This window comes from Corapipo altera, unplaced genomic scaffold, assembly GCF_003945725.1.
Source record: "Corapipo altera isolate COAL_440 unplaced genomic scaffold, ASM394572v1 2b, whole genome shotgun sequence".
NCBI lineage: Eukaryota > Metazoa > Chordata > Aves > Passeriformes > Pipridae > Corapipo > Corapipo altera.
The window spans coordinates 34,409,545-34,431,143 of NW_020884874.1; the positions used below are offsets into that span (position 1 = coordinate 34,409,545).

Here is a 21,599-nt window from a genome sequence, read left to right on the forward strand (position 1 = left end):
GCCGCGCTGCGCGTTCGCCGCCGCACTTTCCAGGCTCTGCGGGCGGCGGAGGCGCTGCATGGCCGCGGCCTCTCTGCGTCCCCTCTCGGGCTGGTGTTGAGGGGGGCCGCTGGGCCCGTCCGCCGCACTCCCTCGGGTCCGCTCTGGGCTAGTGCCGCCGGCGGCGGCGGAGGCGAATCTGCCGAGCTCGTTCCGCCGCTAGCGCGGTTTGGGCGGTTGTCAGGGAGAAGCAAGATGGCGGCCGCGGCGGCGGAGGAGGACACGGAGCTGCGAGACCTGCTGGTGCAGACGCTGGAGAGCAGCGGGGTGCTCAATAAGATTAAGGTTGGGGAAGGAGAGCTTCCCGCCCAGCGGGGAGCGCTGGCTGGCGCTGGCGGCGGCTTGCGTTCCTGCGGAGTGTTGGGAGGGCTGAGGCTTCCCGGGCTTCGTCCCTTCTCGCTCCCGCTTCCAGCCGGTGTTCCCGGCTGGGGCGCTCCCTCGGCGTCGCGGCCTGGCGGTGGCGCCTGCTTTCCCCGTGGTGCTCCCTGGCCATTCGTGGTGGAGCTGGTACGAGGGCCCCGGGCCTGACTGCCGCACGGGCTGTGCCCCGCGGGAATGCGGGATCCCCCGGGCGGGCAGAGGGACGGGAGCGCGGGGAGCCCGCCCCCGGCTGTGCGGGTTTGCCCTCGTAGGTACCGTGTGGCCTCAAGAACCCCCTTGCTGCCGCTAAACTTAGGGCTGGGAGCATTCTGCTGCTGGGTGGTGCGGGACGGGGTGGATAGAGTTTATCCCTGTTTCGATACGAACAGCACCTATTGAAAATTTCAAGCGAGTTACTGTGGGTCGCTATTTAAACACTTTCTCTTGAGTATGGGTTGCTTGAGCTGTGCCTTGAAGGCTTGCTAAATCTGGAAACTCTCTGGAGATGCTACCTGCCTACAACGAACAAATAATGCCATGTTAAGAAAATAAACGGAACATAGTGGAGTGTACACTACTTCCAAGTCTATGGTGTAGCCTGAGCTTGTGTCCGAAAGGGTATGGAAATGGTTTCCATTAGAAGCTTCCATCAATAACTAGTGTGTATAGTAGACAGCAATACAGGTAAGGAAGCCTAAAAATAGATGGGTACCCTTCCATGCTAAAGGAGAGATGAAGTGTAGATTTCACATCAAGGATAGTGGTGTTTGTCCACAGTGCTGTGTTTTAAGCCTTCAGAGGTGGATGGTCGTTGCTGATACTTCAGGAACAGTTCAATAATTAAAATGGTTAATGGGAGTGAGAGCATATTTGTGTGTGTGCTTTGATGTCTCCTGCATTTTGGACTAGTCATACTTTTCAACAAAAATATTAAAAACAGTGTTGTTCTTCCCTTTCAAATGGAGGATCCTTATTTAAACTCCCAAAGTAGATGAAGATTCTAGCTCATGTAACTGCAATTTGAGTAGGGAGACCTTTTTCTAACTAACGTCATATAGGCCTTTTGGGCCACCTGTTAACCACTCACATAATGTTAAACAATGAAAGTATGGTGATAATAACATTGTAATTAAAAAAAAATTGCAAGGCAATTGGGTCACATTGAGCCTCTGAGCTGTAGTTTCTTAATTCCTGCCTTTGTGTAACGTGTAAATTATTGTACTACGCTTGCCAGTTCATTGAGTTTTGCGTAAATATATTTATTGTAGTTCACTATTCTATAATGCCAAAAGTGTGTGGCATACAATATAGTGTAAGGTATCCTTGAGGCAAACTGGCAAATGACTTAGAAAAATACAACTGCATTATTCCTTTTTTTATTACTAGGAGTTACTGTTTAATAACTGGTATGCTTATGGCTAAGGCTGTTGATTGGAGGAATTCATGGTGGGTTTTTTCTTAGCTGTAAACCTTAACTGGCGTGCGAGTTTGATGACTGTGTTGATTGATAGTGTTAATGACTTACAGAATTTGTTCTGCTAGTATCTAACAAAAAGCCCATTGCTGGAAGAATTAAGGTTGAACAAGTCTTCTTAAATTGTCATCTTTTAATTGAAATTAGATTATACAATCCATTAAAAAAATTGCAGTCATTCTTTCATTAAAATAAATTAAACAGAATTGTGATCAATACTGTTTATCTATTGCATGTTAGTACTTTTTATTATGTGGTGAACCGAATGTTTACAGTCTTTTTTTTATACTTCAAAATGAGTACTGACCAGTTGGGGGGGAAGGGATTTATTGAAGTAGCTGTATTAAAGAGAAAAATGTGGCCAGTGGTATGCATTGGTATGAAGCACTGTAGGTAATTACAGCTCTGGAAGGACTAGAATTTAAGGGGAATTTTATTTCAAGGTATGGAATGTATCAGGCTGTCAGGTAATACATTTTGTAGCATAATGACTGAGTAATTTTTAGAAAGAAACTTATTGTGATACCTTTGTTCTCTAATAAAGCATGATTTTATAATGGATTCCAGTTTATTAGTTTATTCTTATTTTCAGATTAATTTCCGGTGAGCATTGGTATTGATGTAAATTATTTACCTGAAAAAAATGTTACTTGTACGACATTTTAAAAATATGTTCGGGATTTTTGAATTTACATTATAGTTTGAGCACTAGAGTACTTAATGAAGTAATATTGTGAAAACTGGAAGATATATACATGTATTTGCCGCTTGCAGTTAAGAATTTCCTGTATTCTCTAAGATGCAATATGTGTGTGTATATATATATATAAATATATATATAGTTTGTTAATCATTGGAATTAGTCTGATGGATAAGATAGGTTTCTAATGAATTCTATAAACATACAGAATATAACTGTGGATATTTGGATATTTGTACTTTAGTGAAAATTATAATGATTCTGTGTGATAGTGTACAAATAGGGGTGTTGTGTCTTGAAGAGAATGTGATCTTTCTCCTAGGGAAGCTGTCATCATCAGAGCAAGAGGAGCCATTATGCTTTTTACTGTGTTTCTTTGTTAGCTTATTTTTGTTCGGTTTGTATGTTTTAATCTCTTTTGTTTTGGAAAAATTAAGTTTATATTACCTGAATTTTACACTTTCTCTGGAACTTGCTGTTGTTACAGATTTGAGGAAGGTTAGAATCACAAATGTCATATGCCTAGTAAAGCTTTTGGCCTGCTGATACTGCTAATTTCTTACTAATTTGCTTCAAAACATGGACAGCTGAGGTACTGGAAAATAATTTCATGCTAGATAAGATAAAAATACTATTTTTTAAAATGAGCTGTTAACTGCATACATATAGGTCAGTTAAAATTGTCCTATTTGCTTTTGTATCTTCGTTCTATTTATCATAGTGACCAGTGCTTTTAAATGTCTTAGAATTATAAGCTGTCATGATGAACATGCTTTACACTACATTGTCATCTTTCTACATCTTGTGATTGGTTACTTGTTTTAAAGTTATTCATACCAGAGAGTCAACTCATTTCTTGTAATCAAGGAGAATCAATAATTTTTTTTTTAATATAACATCTATTTCTTTTTAGTTTTATAAGTTAAGTAAAATATAACCATCTATAATTATTTCAGGTAAACTAGCTGAAATTTAACATCTAAATGTCAGTACGGTCCTCATAATATCATGCATGTATCCTGCTTTGGGAATATGAGAACAGGAACTTTTTGTGACATGCACCTGATAAATGTAGCTGTGGATATTTAAAGTTTATGATTTTAAGTGTTTACTACTTCCTTTGTGTTATGAATTCTTCCTTTTTCCAGCATTCATCTTTACGATTACATTGCCAGCAAGTTTAACTTTCTTAACCGATTTAGGCTGCTGACAAAAAATGATCGTGCAAACTACTTGACTGATCTTGTTCTGTCGCAGTTGTGGTCCTGCACTTCACTCATAAGAGAGAAGCAACATATACTTTACTGATATAAAGTAGTAAGTTAGCAAAGTTCAGTGGTAAATGTGACGGTGGTTTAACAAGATGAGATGGCAAATTACAGTTGATTATTTTCTGCGTAGAGGACAGGGTCAGACAAAACTGTCAGGGAGATGCTCCCATTGAGTCATGAGGTTCAGAAAGGTCTTTATAAATTCCTCTGAGAGGAGTCTAGGTACAATGTGATTCTACTGCTAGTCCCAGACTCGGTCACCAGTTTATGTCTAAAGGATTATGTGTGCACAATCAGTCCTTTATGTCACTTAGCCAAGATTTCAAAATTTAGCATGTGATGGGGAGAGCACACCACCTTGTGCTCAAGGATGAGAACCTCACAGATATTGCAGATAGAGAGGGACAGGGTGGGTACTGAGTAATATTGATAGTGAAGTTGCTGATTATGGTTTGGCACCAGCTTTGGATTTGTAATATGTATCTGGTATGTATCAGACTGGTGCAGGCTTTTTAGCCTGATGCACACAGGGTTTTAGCCTGGGGTGACCAGCAGAGTTAAACAGCTTCATGTTCTGCCATTGCTCTTTCCAGAGCAGTGCATCTGCTCTGTATCTACCAAGGTATGTAACAGCCATTTTGGAGTTAGGAAGTGGAGGTGCTGAAAGTTGTGCGGGAAGCTGCCCATGTGCTGCTAATTTTTATATATGCAAGAGATGTTTTGGAGTCTGCAAGCAAGAGGTAGTTAGAGGCTACAGGTCATCTTTCATTTCTGGATGGTCTCTAATCTTTTTACTTCTCATCCGGTGTCTGCTATTTAAGTTGCTGTGGATGGCTTTTATAAGCATACTAAATCTGACTAATACCCTTGTTAAGGTGGGTGCTTGTTGTTTTCCTATTAAGAGCATATTTCCAAATTAGATTGGCATTTTTGAGATGTCACCTCAAAAGTGTGTTTGGGGAGCTCTTGAGATACTAAGAACTGTTCTCTCTTATTCCAGGGAACTGCAGGTTGAGGGAGCTGTTTTCCTGAACAGTACTTAGGATACCTGCAAAAGGCTCTCTATTTAAAATGGGGTAAACTTGTCCAGGTTCTGAAGAGGGATACTACAGTCCAGTGCAGAAAAGATACTTTCTTTCCTGGACTAAAAGATTCTGATTTATGGTAAACAGCAATCTGTAAAAAACAGTGTTGTCTGACGAGCTGTAAATGCCCGGGAGGAAAAGGGGAAACATTCTTTTGTTTCAAAACACTGACCCATACATTTCTCGAATACAGACAGTAGTTGTCATATACAATGTTAGCCCTCCTCATTTTAGCTAAGTTCAGTGAAATCAGATTGCTGTCTCATTGACATGAGCTCTTGCCTGATAAAACTACTTAGAACGGGCATCTTCAGGGGATGAGAAAGAAGTCTGTAGGCTTGATGGATGGTAGACGCTGCCACCTACCTTACTCATCAACATCTGTCTCGGTTGACATAACCCTGTTTTATTGAAGCCTTAGGAAGGATATGGGTGGAGAATTTGATTATTAAGCTTTGCTCTGCTTTACTACTGGACTGTAAATAAAATTCTTCGTGATGTATTTGGATTATGTTGAAAACTGCTATCAGAATGAGGCAGTGTGGAATAGGGAAATGTGGAAAATGTGTTACAATCTGTTACAATGTGTTACGATCTGCAAGAGCAGATTGTAACAATGTATGGAACACAGTTTGGGTTGGTGGGGAAGGATACCAGAGCAAAGACAAATACAAACTGTTCACACTTAGTAAAAACAAAAGGAGTGTGAGAAGAATGACGTAAATGGATTAATCTATGCAGTTATATAAGTTATCTGCTGGTGGGAGCAAATTACCGTGGCCATACCTGATCTCAGTCTCTGGTGTTCAAATTCTCTGTGACTGGTCTCAAATCTTGAAAAGCCTGTATGACATTATCCATCCTACTGGTTATTATGATTCATCTTATATTAGAGTGATTATTCCTCTGTCCTCAGCTTTTTTATTATATTGCTTTCTACTTTCTTCTGCATGAACTTGAGAATTTTTGCCTTAATCTCGCACAGATTCTAGTGTACGGTTCCATGTCTAAATTTATCGAGATGATATTTTGAGAATATCTTGCTATGATCTGAGCAGTGCCCACCTCAGTGGATGAACATCAGTGTGTTGTAGTGGTGCAAATCTTCCTTTTGGAGATAGTGCAGGAGTGTGTAACTTCAAGCATACTGGGATGCTTGCAGGATTGAAGGGTCGATTGAGGGGCTGCATATCTGTGGAAAGGCTTTAGGGGGGTGTTCTAGATAATGCAGGTGAGATAAAGGGAGATGTCATAAATACTGGTGGCATTATCTTCTAGTGATGAGCTCCTGACCTTAAGGTTATTAATTGGGCACTAAAGTAAATAAGGGTGCACCGGCTATTAGTGGGGAATGGCAACATCTGGGAGAAACTGACGGTGTGTCATTACATAAATAAGAAGAAAAGCACCTCAATTTGTAATTAAAACCCACTGGATTGGACCTAGAGGAGTGGAGCAGGCAAACAATCCCAGTTATGTGAAAAAAAAAAAAGACAGTTGTGATATTGTTCCAAAATCTCAAACGGGTCAGACTCTGTATCAACTGATGTATTGGCAACTACTTTCTGACAACTTTGTTATAGAGTCCCACGATCCAGACCCTTAAGGGGGTTTACCCCTATCCACATGTAATGGCTGGTGTGTTTTTATTTTGAACAGCTGTAGTAGCCAGTCAGGAATGCTTCCTTATTTTTATTGTCTTCTTATGTTAGTATATTTGGTTTCTGTGGCATAAGTGACAAAGAAAGCCTCACAAGCATGTTAAGTTTATCATAGTGACATAGAACTAAATAAACAAGTTTTTAGCTTTTGGTGGGAAAGTTAAATGTAAACTGATTTTGTAAGAATAATATTTAAATGGATGCAGTGTAAGAGGTTTTGCTGTTTGAAAAGGTGTTGAAAGAGGGTTTTGCTTAAAAAGGAAGTGTTTGTTTTTCCCATGAAAGGATTTTTTTTTTTTTTGGTGGGAGGGAGCAATTACAGGGTAATCTGTGTTTAGTTCTCTCTTGTAATATACATGAGAAAGTCCAGACACTTCGTACTGTTTTTATTCTTAGTTATGGAAATAGATCTTTCTTTAAAACCCTGATTTCTGTCTTACTCTTGAGAAAACTTTCATACACTGTCTTTTATAGCTTATTACTGCAATGTTGTCTAATGACTGAATTAATCAAAATGCCAGATTAAGAGTTGATTAAGGTGGCAGACTACTTCATCAAATGTGTATTATCCATTTGATGCATTCAACAAAAGAAGTAGAGAAACTGTAGTGCTTACAAAAATTAAGTATGCAAGGTATAAACTTAAATATTCAAAGTAGTCCTTAGAAAAATTCTAATTATTGATTGTAATATATTTAGAATTAGTTAGGTAAAACGTTACTACAGGAGTGTTTGAATGACTGAGATGCTCTTTTCCTTGAGAAATTCTAGTTTTTGCACATAATCTGACAAGAAATAATAGGAATTTGTATATCTTAATGTTAACTTTTTAAATGGGCTATTATAAGCTATTTGTTCATGTTTCCTGAATGAATTGTAGATGAAGGATAGGTGTTTCAAAGCTGCCTGAAACAGCTGAATGTTTAACTTTGGAAGATATAATAAGAGGCAATGTAGGTGCTTTGCAATCTTTTTATGTACAAAGAAGTAATTTAGGAAGTCTTGTATCAAATTCTGCTTCCCCCTCCATGCTCCCCCCTCCCACCTTGTTCTCAGACTGGAAACTATTATTTCTCTGCCTCAAATCACATTGCCTGTAATCTTATGTGTTTTGATTGCACTGATGTAGATTACAGTTCATGCCAAGTTGCTTGAGGAGAAACAAATAGCTGTTAAGCTACTTGCTAGCTCTTTGCATTCTATTTGCATAGGGAAAACAGTGCTTATAGAAATGATGTTTGTTTTGTTTTTTACCTGGCAGGCAGAGTTACGAGCAGCTGTGTTTTTGGCGTTAGAAGAACAAGAGAAAGTAGAGGTAAGAGAACCTTAAAAAATAAATCAGAAAAAAACATCCTGGTATTTCTTCATGTAGAATTAAATATAATTGCTTTAATACTTGCTATTTGTGAAATGTAAGAAGATAAAAATATGTATTTCTGCATAAGAGCATGATGCATAAAGAACACAAAACAGGATTGTCAGGGTGTTTCCCGATGTTGTTAAATAGCCTTTTGAAATCGTACTTTTAAGTAACTGTGTCTACTGGGTTTATATTGCTTCTGTCCAATTGACCAGAATAACTAAATGTATTCTCTATCAAATACTTATTTTAAAAGAGATATCTAGTTGACTGATCAAGATTTTCTCAAATCAGAATAATGTCTTTTGAAATTGAAAATATTACAGTGGGGGTTTTTGACAAGTGTATTGTGAAAGCAATGCAGTAAAATGCCAATGCTTTTGGTATTTGCCATAAGGATGTTGTAAGCTTGCTTCAGGATAATTTGCTTTAATACTTAAGGGTGAATTCTTAATTAGCAGATGGACTATGTATTGATACTTTGACAATATAATAATATTAAGGGAATGAGATACTATCAAGATTACATAGCAGTACTGCTGTGGTATACAGACACTGGTCTTGTGACCCCTTCTGCTGCCAACATTGCTCCATTTCCTGTGTCTTTTCATTTTCCAGAACTGGAGAGTAGAAAGTACTGTATGTCCATCCTCTGTTTCAAAAAGAGAGGAATGGAAAAATTCTGTTCCTCTACTGGTTAGATGGTTGTGCTCTTTCTAGAAAATTGCTTAACTGAAACAGACAGTATTGTGACATTAGTAAGGAGGAGAAGTAGTTATTCTATGATATGATTCCATATTCCAGAAATGTAGTGTAAAATTGTGGAAGAAGACATGATGGAGGAGTGATGTAGGAGAACAGTGCCATTTCTTATGGGAAGCTTCAGCATATTATGGAGTGCCCAGAGAACAACCTCCCAAACTATCTGGACAATAATAGCACTGAAGAGAAATTTGCTGCAGTAGATTTCTACTCACCATTTCTCCAAAAGCTTATCATGATATTTTAAATCTACACTGTAGACGCTGGAGGTATCTTAATACTTACCACTTCTCTGAATTCCTGAATATTAAGCAAGATAGATTTCCTTTTTTTCAGGCAGCACTTTCTTGTGTGTGTGTTAGTATTTACAACTATAGTAATAAATACATATAACGAATCCTTTTCTTACCCAGGACATTTTGATATGTCAAGAATGGCATTTAGAATTTGTTTTGAGAAATCCGTGAGCAGTTCTGACAAACCCAAGCATAGCACATTGATTTATTTCAGTTTAAAAATTAAAGTTGAAGAGGGCAAATCTAACAAGGGAGAAAAAAACGTTTTCATAGTATCTTTGAAGATCTTTTAATTAATAGAAGATTAGTATTATTTGTGTACTAGTTATTAGCATGGTCCACACTGTCTAGAAGATTTGTAAATTTCCATTTTTTAAAAGGCTGGACTGAATTTTTTTAAACAAACTTTACACTACATTAGAGGAGCGACCTGGGAAGTTAACTGCTTACCTTACCTTTTTAATCATTAAGTAAATAAAAATCAGTATGCTGGTAAGAATTTTGGTGAAATTATTTTAGCTCTGAGACAGATTTAATTTTCCTAAATAAATGTAGCTTTTACATGTAGGTAGTCGAATTAATACAAAGGTAGATTTTGAAGAAGTGAATTACATATGTGAGGCATCACTGTGGAACAGAGTACAACAAAACATTATCTTGCTGTGGTTTTCATTTTCTTTCTAGCACAAAGATGATGTTAATTACTCTTTGGTTTTTGCTTTTTGACAGAACAAAACACCTCTGGTAAATGAAAGCTTGAAAACTTTTTTAGGTACAAAAGATGGTAAGTTCTTTTTTTAGTATATACTTGTCAAAATAATAAAAATAGGAAACAAAATATTAAATCTTTGAATCTTATTAACAGTACAGTCATCATGACATGCTTTTGTTCCTCTCAGATGTCATAATTACCATTCATTCAGAATAGAATTCAATCTATAATATTTGAACTTAATAGTGCTGAAATTGTATTTTTAACTAAGATGATTAATGCATTTAAATTAATATTTAATGATAACTGGCGGTTTTGCTGACTCTGAGACATTCTAGACCAATGGAAACAGTAACCAGTGAAAACTGACTGTAGAGGTGTAGGAGTGAATAAACACATAGGAGAAATGTCAAAATGATGTTTTTTAAACAGCTGAATAGTTTTAAAGAAAAATCTTACACATGAATTTTGTAGGCAATCTCTATGCTCTTGAAGTATTATTGACTTAAATGATTTTGATGTAGTGGCTGGGTTAGATAATTTCGAGTTGGTATACAAATTTGCTATGTGGTACTAGTTTGCTGAATGTCTAAATTATGCTCATACTGAAACCATATTAATGTTAAATCTTTGAAGTAAGAATTCTGTCTGGTGTATTTTTACTCTTATTTCCTTTTTAGGTCGCTTGGTAGCAGGTCTTGTTGCGGAATTTCTGCGGTTTTTCAATCTTGATTTTACGTTGGCTGTTTTTCAGCCAGAATCAAGCACAGTAAGATGTACTGATTTTATTTGTATGCTATGCTGACTGTTTGGACTGCATGGCAATAAATAGAAAAACTGTAGCAGATTTATTTAAGCCACTTGCTTCTTTTTATAAGAAATAATTTTTTTAATGTTTAGTCTGTAAAAGTTACTTATTGTCATAAAGACACATTTTTCAGAAACGTGTGCTAATATGAGTATTCCCTTTATTAAGAATCAATGCTTGATAATTATGAATTACCAAGTTAACAATTTTTGTGGAATCCTATAATAGCGTATGCAACAGAACATTCCTGCATTTTTTGCCACTAACTTTACTATGTCATAATAATAAGTTAGTATTGTTGCATGAAAATTAAAATAATGTCAGTAATGTACTCTAAGAGAAATTTCAGTGAAACAAAGGACTTTGTGCAGATATACTTGACAAAAAGTATAGTTCAGTTGTGAGGGACCAACAGGGATAGCACGCTAATGACAGATTCTTGCATATTTAAAACAACTTTGCATGATCTGTGACAAGTTCAGGTATAGATCAGAAATAAATTATGCAATAGGTGGTGTCTAAAAGATGTGTAGATGTGGCACTTAGGGATATGGTTTAGTGGTGGACCTAATGATCTTAAGGGTCTTTCCCAACCTAAGTGATTCTATGATTTTATTACTTTAGTCGTTATGCAACAGGAAGTCTTAAATAATCATTGTTTAGTCAAAATATAAGCTGTGTTAAATAAGACCAAAAAGCTTTTTTTTATATTACAATGTATTTTGTTTTCTGACAGTTATTTCTATGTTGTGATTCTTTTTTTAATTCTCCTTCAGCTAAATGGCCTTGATGGTCGAGAAAACTTAGCTCGAGATTTGGGAATTACAGAAGCAGAAGGTACTGTGGGTGGTCCCCTGTTGTTGGAGGTTGTTAGGAAGTGTCAGCAGAAAAAGATTTCAGGCAGTGGAGAAGTAAGTAGTATTAACATGTAATTTCTTTCTTTCTTTATAATTATTTATTAATTTTTATTTCAATGGTGAAAAACTGAAATTAAGAACACCTGGCTATTGTTATATTACAGTATTTCAGATTGTTACTGTATTATGCCTTCAACTTAACTTATCAGAGAGATAAGAGGTAAACATTATGACGATTCTACTACTTTTAATGCCACCCTAGTACTCTTTACTAATATTCTGCTAAAACAGAGTAGCACAGAGTGGAACCAGGTGGGTATCAGTTTCTTCTCCTAGGCAACAAGCTGTAGGACAAGAGGGCAGAGTCTTCAGCTGCTCCAGGGGAGGTTTAAGTTAGACATTAGGAAGAAGTTCTTTACAGAGAGAGTGATTGGACATTGGAATGGGCTGCCCAGGGAGGTGGTGGAGTCACCGTCCCTGGAGGTATTTAAGAAAAGACTGGATGTGGCACCTGGTACCATGGTCTAGTAGACAAGGTGATGTTGGGTCAAAAGTTGGACTTTATCTCAGAGGTCTTTTACAACCTAGTTGATTCTGTAATTCTGTGATTCAGATAAATGACACAAAACACTGTGTCACTTATTTTCTAGTTGCTAGTGTGATTTGATAACACTTTTATCGGTACCTATTTTGTTTGCCACACTTTTAATTTTAATATGACCTGAAAAGCCTACAAGGGGTTTTGTTAAAAACTTTAAAGCTCTTCTGAAAACATATGCATTTAAAACTAAATATATCAAAGAATTGAACTACAGGAAGGCAATGACAGTAATATTGTTAATTAAATTAATGAAATCCAACCAATAGCATTTGATTGTGACTCAAAACGAAGTTCTTTACACCCAAGATGCATTCAGTACCCCAATGAAAGCTTAAATTCAGAAGTAGTTGTCATTGAGTTCTTGACATAGCAATTTTCTCTCACATGAAAGGGGTGTTTCCTCAAGCCCTTGGTGTTTGATCAGTCTGTCAGCACCCCAGGAAAGCTGATACCCTTGTGCCCCACCAGTCTGTCATTGTCCCATTATCGGGGCTCCACTGAACAGTGCTGCTGGATCAGAGGGCGGTTTGAGTGACTCGTTCAGAGACAATGCCAACAGTGTATTGGAGTCAAATCCTTTACTACAATTTGGAGACGCTCTCTGGGATCTCCTCACTCTTAGTCAAATATGTTATCTGCTGCTGGTGACTGATAGCACCCTTGAAGGACTCGTGCTAAACAGTTTGTGGAATAACACACTTTATTAATAAAAACACCGATATTAGAAAGTTCTGACAGGTTAATGTTGTAAGATTGCTCATGTTAACAAGTGACTGCAAAGATATATTTAAAGCATGACACCGACAAGCTCTAATCACCAACGAAAGCTAGCTCAAAATAATCACTTAGCACCCGTAGAATATGGTTCTTACCCAGTGGGGGAGAACACAGGTTCAGCTCATCAACTGATCCCAGAAGTTATGGTGGAGTCTTCCCTAACTTCTCCCCATTCTTAGTTTACTTTTATACTATTACTTTACATTTAGGTGGAGCTTAAGTGACTCTAGTTATACACCCTTTTGTTACTGATTGATGTAAGATTTTATCTCTTGCTCTTTAACTTATAGTCAATAAAATATGGAGTGCATGGTGAGTGAGGGGTGGTTGTACCTTGGAGGAGGGTGACTTTGAGATGGACTTAGTATTACAATTAGATTATAATGAACCAAGTTCATCCAAGGAGAGCGATTTCGCCACAGTTGCTGCTTCAGCAGCAAGATGACATCTCGTCTCTCCCTTGGTTGACAGCTGCTATGTGATTTATCAGCTACATGGTACCATTGAGTTCCCCTCCCTACAAAGGTTACAACAGAGCTTGACCGCAGTATATCCACTCTGCTGCGCCCTCTGTTTCATCCCTCTTAGCATGCATTTGGGGTTGCAGGTTGTGTTGTGTGGGCAATCATTGTGCAATGTATTTCGTGCATGCCAACTGCGTTTCACCCTATAATTTCCATACTGTTGTAACTTCTGTTAGAATGTGAACATAACTTCCCACTTTTCTCTTATTTTACGCCAAGTTATCTTGCCACAGACAATGTCACGGTTTGCATACTGTGCAAGTGAGGATGGTAGCCTTGTTTCTTGTCGGATGGAATTATGACAAAATTAAATATATTTTTTAATAAGTGTTTATGTGAAACTTTTAGGTGGCTCCAGTTCTAAGTGATAACCAGTGCCCCACATCAAAATCATCTGATGGAAGGTCAAGTACACGTTCTATACCAAATAAGGTAGGATTGTTTATATGTAATGAAAAGCTTCATGACATACATGAGAGGTAAAAGAGAGAACTCCTATGAAACTGCAGATATGATGGCATTCACTTAAATCATCTGCAATTTGAAAGTATTTATTTCACTTTAGCAAAACTTTTATATATGAATTCAAGACCAACTGTTGTGCTTGCAGGTTCTCAGATGACATAGTAGCAGCTTGCGACCTCGGGGCCCAGAACAGAGAAGTAGCTGTAGCTTCCCCTTTATTCTAGTCAGGCTATCATTAAGCTCTTAATTTTCAACAACAATTCTGTTCCTCTAGGATATGAAATTAAAATATTGTTGTTGCTACCACTTACGGGTTTGAGTACTTCTTCTTGCCCTAGAAGAACTGAGCTGCTGCCAACAATTGAATGTGATTCTGTGACTGAGATAAAATGGCCTTGGTATGAAAAAGACCTACCAAGGTAATTTTAACTCTCATGGCCTATAATTTGAAAATTTTACTTCAGTCTTCTGAATGAAAGTTGATGACTGATAAAGAAACACTTGGGACATTACAACCTACATACCTGTTGGGTATCTGCTTTAAACAATACTGTTGGTTTTGTTTCAAAACTGTGCCGTTATTAGTGTGCAAAAAAGAAGTTAATGTAATAAATCTTTTTTCTGGTTTAATTTTAATAAGTCTAGGAGAAGATAAAATAGCAGTATTCCTTGCTAGGTAGAAAAGTACTGTGTCTGTAGATTTCTTTATTTGATAAGCAAGATCTTTTAAAATTGTTTGCTTTTATAGTAGGAGTGATCTAGATAGCATAGCAGTGCACAGAATGGAACAGAAGTTTTTTATGGCAGCAACAATAAACACTTTCTAAAGTGATAAAACAATTTTTTTTCTCCCGTGTGATTCTTGATGATACTAATAAATTTATCAGTACTTCTCAGGAATTTGAGCTAACATTTTAAAAAGTGATGGTAGTTATATGTTGTCTGTTTATATTACCACTTAGAGTATTACCAGACATAAATACTTATTTCTTTCATTCTTTATCTTTCAAGGCTGCTGAAAACACTCAGAGTGATACCAGTGTCTCATCAGGGGAAGCAAGCAAAAGAAGCATTCATTTTCTGCCTAATGAAGCAAAACTAGATCCTCAACTAGAAAACAAAGACTTGAATACCAAAGAAAAAAGTGATGCAGGTGTGGATGAAGATGATGAAGAAGGAGACTCTTTCTTTGATGATCCTATACCCAAACCAGAAAGAACTTATGGCTGGTAGGTAACATGAACGTTCTACATAATACCAGGTTTGTTTTGTCCTCAGGATATTTGCAGACCTTTGAGAGCTAGTTGTTATTTCATTATTTGCACATGTAAGTGGAAGTGTTTAGATCTATTCTGTAACATTTTTTTCTGAAATGTGCATTTCTCTGACTATTCTTTGAAATACACAAAGAGTGTTCTCTGGGATCTCTTGGGATGTACCTTGAGTGGAAAAACCTGTATCACTTCAAGGTGCATCAGTGAGGCTATAAAATGTTCCCAGCCTATTTCTTTGGTGGAACGAACAGGTATGAAGGTGTGCCTGAGTCCCAAGGGGTAAATAAGTAGGAGAGGCACCAGCATCGCTTGGTTTGCAACAAGGTAATTTCCTTGTGGGAGCCTTGCCCATTCCTGTAGGATAAGTGCACTGGAGAGGAAGGGAGCAAGCACTTACTAAGGAGAGTATGAGAGATGATGCAGGTACTCATTGGCTCTAGATCTCTGACCCGTTGTTCAAAATTTTGAAGCATTTTAATGTGTGATGTTACACGTGATGTTTTGGTGATCTAGATACAATGAATGATTCAAATGTTGTTCATTATTATAGGAATGGAATCACAGCACCAATGTTCTGGCAATACTAAATGTGAAAGTCTTGGTCTCTTAATTTGTGTTTCTTCATCCTTTGCTTGCAAGTAGGATTTGAACTAGGTAGTAACCAAGTGAACTTAAACATGTGATAATGAGATCTATCTTCCTGTAAGTTAGACTGCTCTTAGAATTAATATCTTCATCACACATAATATCTTTTAGTCGTAAAACAAACTAAAGTTCTGATTTATACCTGAATCTTTCTTCTTTTGGCTGCGTTTACATGTGGGGATAATGAAAGGTCCCTTGATAAAAATAGTGATGCCGATGAAGGTGCAGGAGCTCTGTCTGTGGGAGGAGACAGGAGGAGGTCTTTGCATGGGTGAGAAAGTGACTTTCTTAGTGGATGTTGTGCTTGACACTTGTGTCAGTAAACTGCCTACTGTTTTTAAGATAGCAGAATGAATAGTCCTGTCCCCGTGCTCTTTTTTGCTGTAATATTGCTGTTCTAGTTTTATGACAATTTAATAATAGAAAAGAAATGAACTGCGCACATTTTACAGCTCTGTGGAGTACTTATTTGTTTGGTTTGTTTTAGGAAAACTGAAGCCAGTAAAGCAGGAGGTCTAGCATCCCTTTCTGATGCACCACCTCTAAAAAGTGGGTTAAGCTCCCTGACTGGTGCACCTTTGATAAAGGAGTCTGATAGTAAGTTTTCATGTGTTTTTGTCTTTTGACGATTGTAGAAGATATTTCCTGTAATGAGTGAGCTACACATTCAGAGGGAAATGTGATGGAGTATGTGGCCCCCTTCTGGTTGTAATGTGCTTTATACTAATGCTTTCTTCACTGACTGATCGCATATTGGTTTTGATATATTATGCTATCATTGGGGCATTTTATGTTTTGGAGCATGAAATACTTATCTACATTCCTTTTATTGTGTGTATATAAAGCAGTTTTTATGGGTATGTAATTCTACTGCTCAGTTTTTAACCGAAATTGTCTTACTCCTTTGTATTGTTATCTTACATTATTTGCACCAGTGCTTTAGGGGTATTTGCTTTCATGTTGTAAAACCTGATCCTGAGTACTGGGAGATTTATCCCTGTTTACTACTCATGTTTTTAAATGTTATGAGTTCAGACCTGAAAATTTAATATGATATTGCCATACTATACTATAAAAGTATATAAGGTTGTTATAAAAGAACAGTTGTTATAAATGGTTGATTGGTATGTTTAAGTGGGATCTTATTGAAGAGTCACAAGTCAGATTTCTGATACAAATGCTTTTGTTTACAGATTTGAATAAAAACTCTGTTTTGAAAGACCTGCGGTTGGTGAACGCAAAATTGGGATCACTAGAATTAGGTAAGTAACTGATAAAAGTTAGGAAGCTCTGATATTTTTAATTGTAAATTCTGGCCCAGCTTCTTAGAGCAATCTGAGAAACTGAAATATACATTGAACTAAAATCTTCAGCTTTTACTTCTGACATTCTGTTTGGCACCATTGTGAAGCTGACTGGAGTTAAGAGCAAGATGTGATCTAAAGGAATACAGAAAAGGGATAACTGGTGTCTTGTGGATTAGTGTCCTACACATGGAAAAAACTTGATTCATTCTGTGCAAGCGTTTGCTAATATCAAGTGATAAATTTTGTTGTCTAGGTTTCTACAAAAAGAGTGGGTATATATTTGTGGTAAAAGATAGCCTGATAAGTATTACTGGTTTTCAGTTGCATATTTATTTGCCCTCCACATCTTTGAAAATTGCCTTGTTAGCTTTAGATGCAATATGAAGAAGATGTGACAAAAGAGCAGTCAACATTCTTTCAAAATAGAGCTGCCAAGTATTTAAGTTTTGTATTCAGCAATGTAGTCAGCATCCTGAAAATGTATGTTTTGAAACAGTTTGTGTTAACAGTATTGAGACTAATTAAGGACAAATATCTTTCTAATCTGCACAAGTAATTTAATCTACTCCCACTTTTGCTGGTCATCAAACCATGTATTTTGGTGCAGGAATAGATTCTTTTTTTTGCATTTCCCAAAAAGAAAACTTGTTTGATTAATAACTTTTAAAACTTATTTAGGAAATGGAGATGATGATGAATATGCTGATGACTTCAACAGGTAAGAGAAGGATGATACCTCAGTAGCATTATAAGCATACCCACTAGCATATTTGAATTATTTCATAATATTTCAGACAGTCACTATTGCTGGAGTCTGTCAGTATTTCAGCATTCCTTTAAACTTCAATTTGCTATTTTAATAGGTTTAATTAAGAGTTCAAAAACCAACAAACAGGTCACTTTTTGTATAGGGATAATGAGTTCCTTAAAAACCTAGTGCTAACTTTAAGACAATACTTTGTTCGTTTTTTAGGAAAGGGATTTGAGATTTTTTTCCTGAACCCTGCATTTAACAGTGTTTTAACACTCTAATTAATGCTATTAGTCAATGATTTTGTTATATGCTGAAATATTTAACTGGAAAGTAAAGCATTGTGGGTGCTCAGTAATAAATACTTAGCAACCTCATCCTTATGATGTGAAGGTATTGGTGTCATAAACTGCATGACAGAGGCCTAAGTACTTCTCAGTATTTATCATGGTTTCATCAAGGTAGAAAGCCATTAGTTGTTATGGGGTTTTAAGTAACTACATATTTAACTTGCTAGGAAATGAAATCCCAATCAAATGTCAGGTATAAAGTGAATGTCATACCTGGGTGTTTGAAAAGGAAGTCTTATTTCTATGATTTTGGTTTTCTTTCTCTTTAGTACTAGTCACCGCTCAGAAAAAAGTGATATCAGTATCGGTGAAGAAATAGATGAAATTTCTGTGGGAACAGAAGAGTCAAATGCCAGTGATAAAGTATGATTATTTCAAAATTGTTGTTCTTGATAGTCTTCTTATCTTGTCTTGACTTTATTTTTAACCTTCTATGAAGTAATGTGCCATTATCCTACATTACTAGGTAACATGTTAAGGTTGTATTATTTGTTGCATTCTGTATTTTTACACCTAGTATCCCTGCCAAGTTAGATACTATAATGATTAAAGGAAAAAGCAGCCCCACAACAGTTGTTCAGTAGCACAATTCACTGTCTTTTTCTAGGCATATAAAATGTATTTGAGACTGGTTTAGTACCCAGCATACAAAAGTCTTAACCCCATTATCTCAAGATCTATCTGAGCATCTCCTAAAGGATTATGAAATCTCGCTGAAAGAGCTTGAGGCCAAAAAGATAGGTTGCTATATGAAGGACTGCATGACATAATACTGTTGTTGTGGTTTCTGAATTTGCAATTTTGTTTTCTAGCTCGAAAGCATCACACAAGACCTTACCATTTCTCAGTTAAGTGACGTTGCAGATTATCTGGAAGACGTGGCATAGAATTGGACAACAAAAAATCTTTCATTGTGCTGGACTAGAAGACTGCTGTGGACTATTAATTTCAGACAATCACTTTTTGCTGGAATGTCCACTCCCTACTCTTGTGCCTTGTGTTTCAAAAGACTGTAGGTGGAGAAGGCATTTAAATATTCTTTACAAGAACTAAATGAAATAGTGTGTTCCCATTTGAGTCTGATATCAGAATTACTTTCTTCATTTGGTTCAGCCAAACCTTTTACAGCAGGAGGTGGATTTTCCAAGCCGAATGTCCATTGCTGGCAGTGGGCATAATAAAACCCAGTTGATTAGGAGAACATCAAGAAAGAGGCATGTGGCTTTATAGTGAACTTGCACTGTTATTTTAACAGTCTGATTTTTTTTTTTTTTTTTTTTAAAGATAACCAAAGCAAGAACCTTCAAAGGTACTGGTTCAACTCACACATCTTTTAACACAATTTTATCAAGTCAGCATGTAGTACATATTTACGGTAACTCTAGCCACAATACCGAATTACTCCGGACTTACTTGAAACTACTCTTTTACAGACTCTTCTGAAAGTTGGACTTTAACTTTTGTAAAGGCATATCAAATTGAGAGTATCTGAACTCTTAAATCTAAATTTAGCCATATTTAGGAGCTAAATTTAGCACTAGACTTAACTCAGAATATTCTTGTTTAAATGTTTGTCAGACCATTGATGTTAAGACCTAAGCTGTTTTTGTGTATGATAATTTCATCAATGTTATCTGTTGTTAAATCACGAAAAGTAATTTTATTCACAAATCATTAACTAAATCTTATTGGGTTTTCTTAAGTTTTTAATGGGTTTTCTTAAGTTTTTAACAGTGTGGTAATGCTTTGTGGAGCTTTTATTATTGAGGGCTCTTCACGTGCTGTAAGCTTACTTTCATTCTTGAAAATCCTTGTTAAGTAAAAATGAGCGCCAAAAAGTGAAACCACTTAACCCTCTGCTTTTCAGATTCTGACTGCTGTACATAATTAAATGCAAATATTTAAAAATACCGAAAACATTACGGACACTAAGTTCTAGCTAAGAGCAAATTCTTGTATTTTCACGATACTCTTGCAAAACAGGGTCAGTAATGGAAACATTGACAGTTCTTTAACAATACTGTACCTGGCGCTGCTATAATATATAGGTCATGGACATTTGTAATACTGAAACAAGACTTCAAAATGTGCACTTTCTGAACATTGCGGACACATTTGGAAACTAGACATGTAAGTGAATATAAATAATTTAATTTTAACTTTTTTTCCTTTTTTTAGACTTTGTAATTTTTTTTTCAGGAACACTGTTGGCCTGTCATCTGTGATCACCACAATGGAAGTAGCATGCTAAACTAAAGCCATTGGTTAAGCATAGAAAGCTGCTACTATAACTGGAAGCTGACTTAAATCTTTTTTTTGCACTGGGCCAGCAGGCCTGGAGCAGTGCTGGGAACTTAGGCTTGTACATTACATAAATGATTTGAGAGGAGAGAAAAAGTGTGCCTTTTATTTATGTGCACCCCAAAATAGCCAGCAAAAAAGCATCAGAATATTTGGTCATGCTGTTAACTTTTAACTTTGTGCCATATTGTAGCAACTGAACACAGGAGAATTTTTTTCACCCCCATGTGCCATAGACTTCAAATAGCAACAATGTTATATGATACAACCTGTGTAAAAAATTCCTTTATGGATAGGGGAACCTGTGCCTCAAGATACTATATATGAAAAGTTTGGGTTGGTATTTTTTCTTTACTTTCTCCTTTTTTTTTTTCCTTTCTTTTTTTTCTTTCTTTTTTTAAGAGCAACAGCATATCTGAAGGAAATAAAATTCCACATGAACACCTGGGAACAATTGTTTTCTGGCATTCATTTTTAAGGTGTTTGGAATAAAGCAGAGGCAGTGTTGTTTGGTTTTTTTAAGTGTCTTGGAAAACATGATGTTCCTGTTACACCTGTTAGCTGTAAGATATGTGGCAATTTATCATACCAAAAGAAACAAAAAGTTTATTAAATTATTTCTAATTACATTTGAAGATGTGGCCTTTTCAAAAACTAATTACATATTTTAAGTGTTAACATGACTTTTGTTATCAGAGGAGTGTGTTCTCTTACCTTGGGAGTTAATGGCAAGCCTTGCACTTTGGCTCTAATTAAAGGAAATACCAAAAAGTGGTAAGTCTCTGTGCTGTTCCTCCTGTGAGCTTTTATTGAATTGTGTATAATAATTCAAATTGTAAAATAAAGCTATTATGCTGGCTAAATTGTGTCTTTGAGACTTCTTGAACCAAAAATCTTAACATTTAGACAAATTCAGGAAACTCTATGGGGTTTGAGGGGTTTTCATGAAAAATGCTTTTCTCAGAGTTAGTTCAACCTGCAATTCAGAATTCTTCTAAGCCCAAAAGAACTTGAAGTTCCTGATGATGAATCCTAAAGTCTAAGACTTGACTGAATTAGGTTACTGAGTGTCAACCCAAGTTGTCAGATGGTTTATAATTCAACAAAGGGAAAAACCCAACAGTCTTGATTATTTTTTTGTCTTTGTCAAAATTTTGTCTTGTTTTCTATTATTAGAGGTATTTAAATATAACTGACAAGTTAAGCTGTCTTGATTGCT

General features: G+C 36.6%; 1 protein-coding gene across 2 annotated transcripts; it reads left to right on the plus strand.

Annotated features, from left to right (window-relative positions):
• Nucleotides 1-21,243, plus strand: FGFR1OP (FGFR1 oncogene partner). Of its 2 annotated transcripts, XM_027633930.1 has the most exons (13): nt 1-324; nt 7,852-7,905; nt 9,738-9,792; nt 10,401-10,489; nt 11,305-11,439; nt 13,636-13,719; nt 14,764-14,981; nt 15,862-15,942; nt 16,159-16,268; nt 16,865-16,933; nt 17,657-17,696; nt 18,349-18,442; nt 18,892-21,243. In XM_027633930.1, the coding sequence occupies exons 1-13, from the start codon at nt 235-237 to the stop codon at nt 18,964-18,966; spliced, it is 1,194 nt and encodes a 397-aa protein (XP_027489731.1). In that variant the 5' UTR covers nt 1-234; the 3' UTR covers nt 18,967-21,243. The 2 variants fall into 2 exon arrangements, with proteins under 2 accessions (XP_027489731.1, XP_027489730.1); XM_027633929.1 differs by lacking the exon at nt 15,862-15,942 and having other exon boundaries at nt 18-324.
• Nucleotides 21,244-21,599: the final 356 nt, after the last annotated feature.

Excerpts from the sequence above, each read along its gene's own strand:
- FGFR1OP (XM_027633930.1), top strand. The coding sequence starts at position 235 with ATGGCGGCCGCGGCGGCGGAGGAGGACACGGAGCTGCGAGACCTGCTG. Across the intron at positions 13,720-14,763 it reads CACGTTCTATACCAAATAAG|GCTGCTGAAAACACTCAGAG; the intron begins GTAGGATTGTTT and ends TTATCTTTCAAG. Across the intron at positions 18,443-18,891 it reads AGTCAAATGCCAGTGATAAA|CTCGAAAGCATCACACAAGA; the intron begins GTATGATTATTT and ends TTTGTTTTCTAG.